The sequence below is a fragment of the Lissotriton vulgaris genome, chromosome 3_1, assembly GCF_964263255.1.
Source record: "Lissotriton vulgaris chromosome 3_1, aLisVul1.2, whole genome shotgun sequence".
Taxonomy (NCBI): domain Eukaryota; kingdom Metazoa; phylum Chordata; class Amphibia; order Caudata; family Salamandridae; genus Lissotriton; species Lissotriton vulgaris.
The window spans coordinates 1,355,009,536-1,355,022,057 of NC_141689.1; the positions used below are offsets into that span (position 1 = coordinate 1,355,009,536).

At 48.0% G+C, this 12,522-nt stretch overlaps 1 protein-coding gene across 1 annotated transcript in view; it reads left to right on the forward strand.

The window, feature by feature from the left end:
- DNAH6 (dynein axonemal heavy chain 6) overlaps positions 1-12,522 on the forward strand; it is a 2,460,712-nt gene that overhangs the window by 2,083,012 nt on the left and 365,178 nt on the right. The window contains exon 63 of the mRNA XM_086961829.1: positions 6,182-6,348. Within this exon, the coding sequence (XP_086817955.1) occupies positions 6,182-6,348 (167 nt within the window). The remainder of the gene's footprint in view (positions 1-6,181; positions 6,349-12,522) is intronic.

A 12,522-nucleotide genomic window follows, 5' to 3' on the forward strand; every position in this document is an offset into this window, starting at 1 on the left:
CAACCGCAGACAAAGGTTTTGACTCATGCTGTTCTCTGCTCTCTGTCTCAGCTCTGGCGGTGCCAGTATTAGCAGCCTGCTGCTCACAAGGGACCTCTTTCTGCTGCTTTTTTTTTACCTTACATCCAAGTCACCACTTTGCACTGGCTTTCATTGGGGAGGGGAGCAGGGGAGCGGCGAAAGGCTCACTCAAGCCGCGCCTCCAAGGTACAGGCTACAAGCTGCAGGCTGATGATTTTCAAAGACAGTTACAAGGCAGGCAATCGCCACAGCCGCCTCGATGAAGGAGAGCCAAGCCAAGTCGCCTCTAAGCTCCGCGGCACCGGGCTCCAAGCTCCGCTCCGCTCAAAACCTCACCTGGAGACCGGAGACTGGAGGCTCTCTCCCACGCCACCACACACCACTAGCCTTGAGCCGCACGCCGCTCTCCGCCGGCAGCTCGCGGTCCCCTTGGTCGGGGAGGGGGTCTGACACGGGCACAGGTTCCATGCTATGTCCACAAACAAGATGTCGCAGGTACGCAGAAACACTCCGCCCGCCCGCTCTGGATAGAAAAGGCTCTCGTCCTCAGCAAACAATGCCGCAGCACAGCTCCGCTCCGTTCCGCAGCACAGCTCAGCTCAGCGAATACGTGACACGTGACTGACTGTCAGCTTGAACAGTCGAGAGATGTTGTTCCATATTAGAGACCCTACTCTCCATTGAGGACCATTTTTCTTCTAAAAATTGCATTTTATTGTTTGTTTCCTTCACAAACAGGCGCACAGCGCGAATTTCATCTGGGAAATGAATGGAGCACCTTGTGTGCCCCAGGCAGTGTCTGGAAAGCATTCACTGAATGCAGCAGCCCTCCCTGCCCCAATACACCAAAGCCTGTCTGGGGAGGTGCTGGCACCTCCCTGGACAGGAAACCTATTGTCCAGGTCTCCCCTGCCGGAGTTTCGTCTGCAGCAGGAGGGCAGACTCGTGTCTGTGGCAGCAGCATCCATTTTGTGATGCTGGGGCTCTGTTTAACTTTAACTGGGTTTAACAGTAACTACATGTCTTCTCCCTCTAGAAGGGTGGAATGCTACCCCTGCCACCAGAACTGGTGGGGAGGGGTAGTATTCCAAAGTGTTTGACACCTTACACGACATGTTTTGATAAAGCCAAACCAAAGTTAGCATTAACTGCGAGGATTATAATGCACTTAAGAGTATATTGCATGGCTATATCATGGAACAGCTATAAGGAGATGGTTCTGAAAGCTGCAGAAGGGCTCAGCTCATGCTAGGGCACCCTCTCAAATGAAACCAAGCACTCTAACTCCAGGATTGTCGAGGTCTGCCTTAGGACTGGCTTATAGGTGTATATGTGTCTATATATGTATATAGATATAGGTATACTATATCTAAGTAAGGGGTGTTTACACCACCTTACCCAGGCTGTAAGAACGGACCTGTGGTGTCAGATTAGAAGGCAAACCACGGGGGCACAATACATGCTGCAGCCCCTGGTAGGCCTAGGGTGCACCTATACCCTGGGTACCTATGGTACACTATACAGGGGCTCACAAGGGTGACCCAGTAACCAATCTGGTATGTACCTAAAGTACATGGTATCAATTTAGAGAGAGAACAGCTAGGCTGTGGGCCTGATTATCAGGACCACAGCCATACTAAAGTAGAAAAACCAGAGAATCACAGCAAAAAGTGGGGGTAACCGTAGGAAGCAGACCCTACTCCCCTACACCTCCTCTCGTGTTCTTGCTGTAGGGTTGGTTCATTCAACAACAATTATTTACCTTCTGTACAGCTTAATTGCAAAACACTTTTGTATGTCAAACCACTGCATTGGATGCAATATATTCAGGGGCTTATTTATGAGCCCTTGCAACACTTCTACTCCGCTGGTGCGTCACTTTTTGTGACGCACCGACAGCATAAAAAAAGCACCCTGTTGCACCTTATTTACAAAGTGACGTATCTGAGACAGATGTGTCACTTTGTAAACCCCTGCGCCACATTATACCTACATCAGGTATAATATATGCAGGGTGGGCGTTCCCCCGCATAAAAGCCTTGTAGAAGTGGCGCATTGAAATCTATAAGATTTTAGTGCGCTACTTCTAGGACACTATTGTGCTAAAACCTTACGCCTGCCTCATGGCAGGCGTAAGGGTGACGCAGTGCATTAAGGATAGGACTCCCCCACACATTGCAGGAGTTGGATAAGGAATGTCTCTGTAAGCCAATACTCTCAAGCCTGTTTAGCAGTTGCTAGTTTATTCTAATCCATACTAACCTGATTAGGATCTTATGCTTGAAGAAAACGTTTCTTAACTCAAAAAAATAGTTATTCTGCAAGGTCCTCTCTCTAGTTTATATGATAAGCAACCATAAACATCCTCATTCACGCATTAAAAGTGGCATATCACCACGAGGGCGACCTTCCGTGGATAGACCCATAGTATCTCAAGGACGATTCCATAGTAGACAAGTTGAGAGAGGGCTCTCAGTTGTATTTTGAAGAAAAACGGGTTTGGTTGATTCCCAGGTCATCCTGTGGGAAGCTTTCAAGGCCGTCTTGAGGTGCCAGGTCCAGGCGCTGATAGGGGCCCAGAAGAAGGAAGAGGCGCTCCAAGTGGCGCAGTTGGAGAGGGAGGTTGAGGCTTTGGAGCGAGAGGTGGGGGGGCCCTTTCGGTAAACCACAGTCACAAGCTGTGCCTCAAACAGCGAGAACTTTGTTCATTGGCGGAGGGTGAGGCGCAGGCCTACTCCCTGGCTGACTAACACCGGATTTACGATGCAGGGAATAAAAGTATGAAATTGCTAGCCTGGTTGGAACAAAGAGATCGGGAGCGCTCCTGGGTTGCGGAAGTAAGGAACGAGACGGGAAACCTGGTTTTGTCAGGCGTTGACTTAGCTGAGTCCTTCGCGTCCTACTATGAGGCGATGTACACTCCTGTATGCACCAGATCTGAATCAGACTGTGAGGAGTTCCTTCGGGACTTCGCGCTTCCCACGCTGTCTCAGGAGCAGGCTGACAGCTTAGAGGCGTACCTCACGGTCCTGGAACTGGGTGAAGCCTCCAGGCTGGGAAGGTGCAGGGGCCCAATGGGCTCCCAGTAGAAATATACAAACCACAGGCCAACGTCGTGATAGATCACATGAGATGCATGTTCCCTGAGGCAAGGCAAGAGGGGGTGCTCAGGCCGGATTAGCGGGAGGCCACGATTGTGGTCATACATCAGGCTGGGAAACCGGCGTACCTTTGTTCCTCATACAGTCCCATCTCACTCATGAATGTGGAGGCCAAAGTCTTGGCCAAAGCATTGGCGACGCTTTTACTTGCTTTCCTGCATGATGTGGTACATGTCGACCAGTCCGGATTCATGCCCCATAGGAGTACGCGGAATAACTTGAGGCGCCTCCACGGGGTGTTGTACATGACTAAAGACGTGGGAGGCACCCAGATGGCCTTGATGGTGCTGGACGCCTCAATAGCCTTCGGTAGCATTGAATGGCCGTATCTGTTCAAGGTCCTGCAACGACTGGGCTTTGAGCCGGTTTTCTGTAGTTGGGTGCGTCTGTTGTATGAGGCCTGTGGCAAGGGTGAGAGTGAACGGAGTTACGTCTCGGTGTTTCCCCTGGGGCACGGCACAAGGCAGGGGTGCCCCCTATCCCCTCTCCTATTCGCCCTTGGCCCACTGGATTAGAAGAGATCAGTCGTTTTGGGGTTTGGCGCTCACGGATGACTGGGAGGAGCGTATATCCCTATAGGCCGACGATATGGTCCTCTACATGGCCAGATCTTACCATTCTATGGCGCAGGCTCTCCACCTCATTGAGCTATTTGGTAGTTACTCTGACTATAGGATTAATTGGACCAAATCCTTGATATACCCTCTCTCGGGGGGCCCACCGAGGGTCCCGTCGCGGAGCCCTGCCCTGGTAGTCACTGAGGGATTTAGATACCTCGGGGTGTATATCACTAGAGACAGGGCAGAATTCTTTGTCAAATCTGGAGCCGCACCTGGCTCAGTTGGCATCGGATGTTGCTCATTGGCGCTCCTTGCCACTCACACTGATGGGGCGCGCCACGGTCTTCAAAATGCTGGCGTTGCCGCACCTCCTTTATATCCTACAGAACTCACCATACCCAGTGCCAGGCGTGTATCCCAGGCCATACGGCCACTGCTGTGGGACGGCGTAACCCAAGAATTGCGCTTAGTAAACTCACAAGGGGGGTGTATGACGGAGGGCTGGCCCTGCCGAACATGCGATTATACTATTGGGTGTCCCAGCTCTAGGTTATTAACGACTGAGTCCACATGGAGGCCTTGGAGCCAGCCTATAGGGTGGACAGGTACGCCAGGCCGGATGGCAATTGCGAACCTGTTCTCTATTCGCGTAAGCATCGGAGTGACTTGCCTTCACATACAGGGGTGGTACTGCAGTGCTAGAGGAAGGCTAATAATTTCCTGGGATGGACAGTTACTATAACGGGCAGAACCCCGCTCTGGTTCGGGGACCAGTGGAGGGAGGTGAAGAGGCTCACTGGCTTCAAGGGCTGGAAGTTGATTGGAATCGAATACCTTGGGGCTATATGGAAGGGGGGATCCCTAAGATCCTTCGAGTACCTAAAAAAGGAATACCATATGCATGACTCACAACATTACCATTACCTGCGTCGTTCTCATGCTTTGCGCGCCCACATCCTATTAGTGACTTCAATTTCAGAGTACTCACCAATGGAAGACAGGCTCCTGCTTGACCCCATCTTGTAGAAGCCCACAGCAACCATTTACCGCAAATTGATTAATAAAATGCCTGATCCCCTGCTGTCTGTTCGGGCGAAATGGGAAGTGGATATTGGTAGCTTAGAAGACGAAGATTGGCAGGACGCCCTGCAGAGCCCACGGGAAATAGCAGTGCGGGTCCGGTTTAGGCTGGTTTGGTTTTAAAATCTTGCACCGGGTTTACTAACCATGCACACACCTGTTTGCTTGGGGAAGAAGCCAGTCTCCTCTGTGTGCGAGGGGTTGCCAGAAAGAGGGAACGTTCTTTCACATTCTCTGGGACTGTCCCAACGTGGTTCCTCTCTGGACCAGGGCGGCTCGCACTATGGAGATAGTGGTGGGTTTGTCAGTCCCTGCTGAACCAAGATGGTTTTTTCTAATGATTAAAGGCCCGACGGACTGGTCGAGGTATTACGAAATCTGGCTGGCTGAGCAGCAGGGGTGGCCAAAAGGAACGTAGCCAGGAGCTGGGGGGAGCAGGAGGCACCACAATGGGACCAGTGGCACCGAGATTTAGACTGGTGTCAAAGGGCGGAGGGGACAGGGCCAGGGGGTGTGTGAGGAAATGGAGGAAGATCTGGGGTCCTTGGCGGAAGTACCGGGGAGCAGGGGGGGAAGCGGGAGAGGTGTGATATGGTTGATGACGCCTCGATAATGTATGATTTGCATTTGATTGTACAATGTTCTGCTAAAGATTTCAAGAATATTGAGCACTGCGATTTTTTTTGTGAATCTGTGAGCAATGTTAATAAAAATCTATATAAAAAAAAGTGGCATTTCAAATGCACGTAAATAGCAGTCTTGCCTGTAGAGAATTGCGTATATACCATGCATCCTTTACACTCGAGCTTAGGGGCCCAGTACAGGCCCCTGCTGCTAATCTTACGCAGGGGCACCCGCAATCCTTCAGGAGGGCTGGGGAGCATTCAGCCTAAGGTCTATGAATATTTGTGAGATGTAGGAGTCTCAAGCTCCCCTCACAACATTCAGCAGTGGTTCCTCAACATTTTGTGTTACTCCACTCCTTAATTTTAAGGTTATATTGCATGTTGCATGAGTTCTGTGTCAAAGCAACCTTCCAGTTTCCTAATTTCTTATGAAATCATAATTGTCACAGAACTTGGAAAATCGTTATTCATTTGTAGGTATGCATATTTGCTGACTGATTTGACTGCTAACACGAACTTGTACAACGTCACACATCTCTATACGCCCTCTTTCAATAATTTAGTAAGTGAAAGGCCATATTTTTAAATCACTCACATTTTTTCCAACACCCCTTATGTTGTACATGCATATAATCAAAGTTTTTTTTTATATGTGTTTGTTTCCTGCAGTTTAAATTGATTATTGTTAGTAGTAGACATTTCACAACTCTTTTTTGTGAATTTATCTTTGTAGGACGCATTGAAATGCAAGTTAACCCAAAGTCCTGGGAAGGGTATACTGTTCAAGTTTCTGAAGGAAAACAAGATGAAAAAGTTAATGCATCTCTGAAGGAAAATTGGAATACAAAACTAAACATGTTTCAGAAGTTAATTTTTGTAAAATGTGTAATGGAAGAAAAGGTAAATATTTTACAATGACTTATGCTGTACTAGTTCACTGTTAAATGCAGTAATGTGTGTGTGTGTGTGTGTATATATATATATATATATATATATATATATATATACATATATATATATATATATATATATATATATGAGGGTTCACATTGCCAGAAGCTTTCGGATGCACTCTCCATTTGTTCAAATAAGGCTGCAGCGTTCTCCGCCAACCACAGGTAAAGTATGATGCCCGACGCGTTTCGAACAAAGTAGTTCTTCCTCATAGGCAGATTGAACTTTTTTAAATCAGGAGGCAAAGACTGCTGCTTGAAATATAACCCATCATTTTATTGGCCCCCAGGTGGAGCCTTGTAGAGATTTCGCTTTGCATTTTGGGATCAGCAGTCCGTGCATATAAACCTTATAGATCATCAGCTTCTAAAAAGTCAATCAAAATGTACATAATTACAATAATGCCATTAGTGGGCCATCCGTGCAAGGCAGGTGACGCTGCAAATCATTTAGCGCCAACAAAATGGATCCAAAACAGCCCCAACATCAAGGGCCGTCGGCCGCATTTTCAGCGGTTGGTGCAATCCCCGCGGTTTGGCTACCGCGTAATACATGAGGGTTCACATTGCCAGAAGCTTTCGGATGCACTCTTCATTTGTTCAAATAAGGCTGCAGCGTTCTCCGCCAACCACAGGTAAAGTATGATGCCTGACGCGTTTCGAACAAAGTAGTTCTTCCTCATAGGCAGATTGAACTTTTTTAAATCAGGAGGCAAAGACTGCTGCTTGAAATATAACCCATCATTTTATTGGCCCCCAGGTGGAGCCTTGTAGAGATTTCGCTTTGCATTTTGGGATCAGCAGTCCGTGCATATAAACCTTATAGATCATCAGCTTCTAAAAAGTCAATCAAAATGTACATAATTACAATAATGCCATTAGTGGGCCATCCGTGCAAGGCAGGTGACGCTGCAAATCATTTAGCGCCAACAAAATGGATCCAAAACAGCCCCAACATCAAGGGCCGTCGGCCGCATTTTCAGCGGTTGGTGCAATCCCCGCGGTTTGGCTACCGCGTAATACATGAGGGTTCACATTGCCAGAAGCTTTCGGATGCACTCTCCATTTGTTCAAATAAGGCTGCAGCGTTCTCCGCCAACCACAGGTAAAGTATGATGCCTGACGCGTTTCGAACAAAGTAGTTCTTCCTCATAGGCAGATTGAACTTTTTTAAATCAGGAGGCAAAGACTGCTGCTTGAAATATAACCCATCATTTTATTGGCCCCCAGGTGGAGCCTTGTAGAGATTTCGCTTTGCATTTTGGGATCAGCAGTCCGTGCATATAAACCTTATAGATCATCAGCTTCTAAAAAGTCAATCAAAATGTACATAATTACAATAATGCCATTAGTGGGCCATCCGTGCAAGGCAGGTGACGCTGCAAATCATTTAGCGCCAACAAAATGGATCCAAAACAGCCCCAACATCAAGGGCCGTCGGCCGCATTTTCAGCGGTTGGTGCAATCCCCGCGGTTTGTGGGTATATGTGTGTGTGTGTGTGTGTGTTTGCACGTCCATCCTGGGTGTAGTTATTCTAAATGCTAAATTGCCGCTTGAGTGCCCATCCTTTGAGTCTTAGACATCTTGTTCACTTGTACAGGCTTCCCCTTTGGATCCCTTTTCTCCTCTGACTTCCTGTGTGTTCTGGCGCTGTACTCCTCTTTCTGTGTATGTTTTCTACCCAGTTCTCAGTCCTTGCCCAAGTCCCTGACTGTGTTACCGACATAGTTGGGGACAGTCCCTGACAGAATAACCAATCCACATTTCAAGGGCCACTTCCCAGGTTTCTTTGCATTCAGTTAGCTACCTTTTTTTTCAAAAAAACCCACCCAGTCAGTTCTTGACAAGATATTTAGCATCAGACCCAAAATGTCTGCGTATGTTGGCAGAAATCCTTTGTCGAGGCAGCGCAGTTCTGTACACCCTATTAGAAAGTCCTTAGATTCTAGAGATCGATTCATGGAACAAAACAGACTTTTTATGTGCTGAATATTTTTCCCTGTGGTTGGCTGATCCTTCTATGCTACAGGATGAAAACGAATTTCTGAAAACCTTGTTAGCAGCAGAAAGACAAAGGGGCCGATTCCGATGTCGGGCGGACCTGAGTCCGTCCGACATCGGCCAGGAGCTGTAACCGATCGACCTGCTGTCATCGGTTACAGCCCTGCTAGTACGATGTGACCTTTGTATACTTTGCAATACAAGCATGCATTCCGAGCGGAATGCATGCCTGCATTGCTGAAAGCAGGGGTGCAGTTCATTCCTGCGCCCTGTGGCCAGTACCCCAAGGTGCCTGCCACCGGGTGCAGGGATCAACGGAGGGGCACCATAGGTGCCCCCAGGCCGCCATCTGGCAGCCTCACACCCATGGGGGCTGAGCTGGGGGCCCTCAGAGACAGCTTCGGACTTCCTTTTCGTGCCGGACACACCAGCACGAAACTGCAGTGAAAAGCTGCCATCGTACTCCCTCGGTCGTAAAGAGGCAACCGGGGGAGTACTGAGGGATTTCCGGACTGCGGACAGGCTCTCCAAGCCTGTCATCCGCAATCCGGAAATCCGAGTCGGATTCCTTTCCAATCTAGCCCATCAGAATGGCTCGTCGGAAAGGAATCTGGGCCACACATTCGGGTCGTCGGAAGGGCTCCGACCATCGTTCGGAGCCCTTCCGGCCGAAATCAGAATCAGACCCAAAATAGTAATTCAAAGAGTGCTACTGTTAAGGGAACATTTTCTGATGTTTGTAACTCAGAGATCCTCTGTCAAGACAATATTTTCTTTGAAGTCCAGACACAGTATTTATCGACCACTTACCAAACTAGTAGGTCAAATACACCAGTTAAAGCTTGTTTAACCACACAAGAGACAAAGAAAGAGCAGATGCATTATATAACCTCTGTTTTCCATACAAGCGATATACCTCAGTCTTCTGACTCAGTGAAGATCACAGTCACTGATACTAAAGAGACAATGTTTAATGCTACATTCAAAGTAAACAATCAGATTAACGAAAAAGTGAAAACACCTACTAGAACACAGTCAGCTAATAGCCAGTTTAAACAAAATCCAAGATTTAGTTCTGTTGCTTGTTGTGAAATTGCAAGCCTACCACTGTCCCTGTAGAGAAAGATCTACAGTCTTCACAGGATATAATTAAATCTAAGATTCTTGAATTACAACGGGAGAGTAACATGTTTTAGACCCTGTTACAATGCTATAACCCAGAGTACAAGTGGAAATGTAAATCCTCTGTACAGGACTACTTTTCCACCTCTATATTAGCCTCCTTAAAAATGGAGAATGAAGCCTTGCACTCTCTTTTGCGTTCCTCTTCAGAGCTGGTCCAGCGATTGTGTGAATAATACTGTGGCTGATCACTCAGATACCACTCAGAATGGCCATAATACCTAGTCTCACAGGGCAGTTGATAAAGGTATTTGTTTGAAGTCTGAATTTTCTAACTCCTCTGGTGTTTTGTCTTCTAGTGCTAAATTACATCTAGGCGCTACATATAAGATGTGTCCTTTTCAGGAACCCCAAATGCCAGGCAAAACAAAAAAAACATCTCTTTGCTTTCTTTTCCTGGTAGTGAGGTCAGTTCTATCTCAGAGATAACCCATAGACAGGCCATTTGCATACAGACAAAACCTGAAACAGTGACCCACATAGTCCCTGATGTGACAATATACTGTGGCTCAGACCATGCTCTTGATTTAACTGCTGCATCTGAAGTCAACCTCCTTGCTGAGAAGAAACAAAATCCTGACTCCTTGTTTGCTGTTTTGCCTTCAAGCACACCACATAATGAAAAGTTAGGAACCTAATGTTGTACTGTATGCTCTGATGCACCTGTACCACCTTGTAATGCAGAAGAAAAAGAAAAAAATTCCAAAGACCATGTGACCTCTGACCTGTTTCCTCTGACTAAGACATGTGAACTGCCAAATGGTAAAGGGAGTCTGGTCATCGGAGACTCTAAGATGAGCAGTATTCTTACCAATCCCGAAGAAAGCGTTTCATTGTGTTTTAATGAGCCAAGGGACTGTGAAGATTTTACTATTGACAATAGAGAATCTAGTGTTCACGGGCTACCCCCATTCCCAGAATTTAAAGTCTGTCATCCTTGTGCCTCTCTGCCACCAGCTAGTCTTCTTGCAGAGTTTCCAGAGTCTATAAGCGGCCTCCTGCTTTCAGATTCCTCAGCTGGCCTGCAGCTTACCTGCCATCTGATCCCGAGCCTGCAGCTTACCTGCCATCTGATCCCGAGCCTGCAGCTTACCTGCCATCTGATCCCGAGCCTGCAGCTTGCCTGCCAACTGAGCCCGAGCCTGCAGCTTGCCTGCCAACTGAGCCTGAGCCTGCAGCCTGCCTGCCATCTGAGCCCGAGCCTGCAGCCTGCCTGCCATCTGAGCCTGCAGCTTGCCTGCCATCTGAGCCCGAGCCTGCACCTTGGCTGCCATCTGAGCCCGAGCTTGCAGCCTACCTGCTTTCTGAGCCCGAGCCTCTAGACCGCCTGTCATCTGAGCCCGAGTCCCTAGACCGCCTACCATAAGTAACAGAGCCTCCAGATCGCTTGCCATTAGTACCGGAGCCTCCAGACCGCCTGCCATTAGTACCTGAGCCTTCAGACCACCTGCCATTAGTACTGGAGCATCCAGACCACCTGCCATTAGTACCAGAGCATCCAGACCACCTGCCATTAGTACCAGAGCATCCAGACAGCCTGCATTCAGAGCCCAAGCCCTCAGCTCACCTGCCTACAAAGTCAGAGTCTCCAGGCTGTCTGACTTTAAAGGCGGAGCTTCCAGCCTGTCTGACTTTAGAGCCAGAGCTTCCAGTCTGTCTGACTTTAGAGCCAGAGTTTCCAGCCTGCCTGCTTTTTGACCCTGTGCTTTCAGTTTGCCAGCCTTCAGAGGTCTCAGTGTGAATACGTTCAGTCTCTGAATCCTCTGCATCCGAGACAAAACTCTCCACATGTAAGCCTCCAAGGTGTGGGTGTCTTGCATACCCACTTCTAAAGTCTCCTGCATATGTCTCTTCTGTATGTTTTCTTCCAGGGCCAGAACTTCAGGTCCGTTTCTTATCACCTCCTTTGTCTTCAGCCAGTTTGCCTTTGACCTCTGTGCCTCCTGCCAATCCTTTATCTGCTTTTGAACCTAGTCAATCTGCCTTCATTTTCAGAGAGCTACTGCAGACTGTCATCATCTAAACATCAAGCACCTTTGACTCAGGCTCCTAAGCCACCATTATTGGATTTGTACTCTTCAAATCTGCATTCTATTCTGCCTTCTGCATCAGAGTGCTTCCTTGCTGGTAATTTACAGCCTATTACATCAGTTTTCCTGCAGTCCTCTGGTATCTTGTACTACATCTATGATTGGAATGGACTTACTTCTTAGGAGCAAAGGCTTTGAATCCAGTTCCAGATTCCAGGAGCCGGTCTTTGGAGGGGATATTCTGCCACAATTCGCTCCCTGCACTCTCGTGCCCACCACCAGAGAGGTGCATAGTGTGGCTTTCCTGTGTTCTAATAAGCTTCCAGATACTCCCCTGCATATCCTGACTTCCATCCATTTGGTCACTATTTGGAAACTGACATCCATTTGCAATGCATGCCGGGTTTTAGGAAAGCTAGCCTGCTCATGCTTGAAGCCAGCCTGCTCATGTTGGACACTCTGTTACCTAGAATTCCCTGCTCATGGCTTTGTTTCCACCCCTGGAGGCCAAGGATGGGTGGAGGAATTCAGCTCACATGTGGCTGGCTGCTGCTAGCCTGCTCACACCTTATGCATGTGATTACTGTGAGCTCTTTTAAGCTCCAGCTCCCTTCAGGCAAAGGTTGGGCATTGTAACTGTGTTCCAGTGAGACCGATCCTTGTTTCCTGCACTTTTGATAATCCTTGAGTCCTGAGCTACAGTTAACCCATGTTCCTTGATTCCTGAGCTATAGCTATTTCTTGTGCCTGAATTAGAACTGCCTGCAGTGCTACCTTGTTTCCTGAGTACCTGAGCTATAGTTATTCTTTTTTTCTGAGCTTCAGTTATTTCTTCTTCCTGATTTGCACTGCTTGCAGTGCTCTCTTGACTCCTTGTTTCCTGAACTGTAGCTAATTCCTGTTTCCT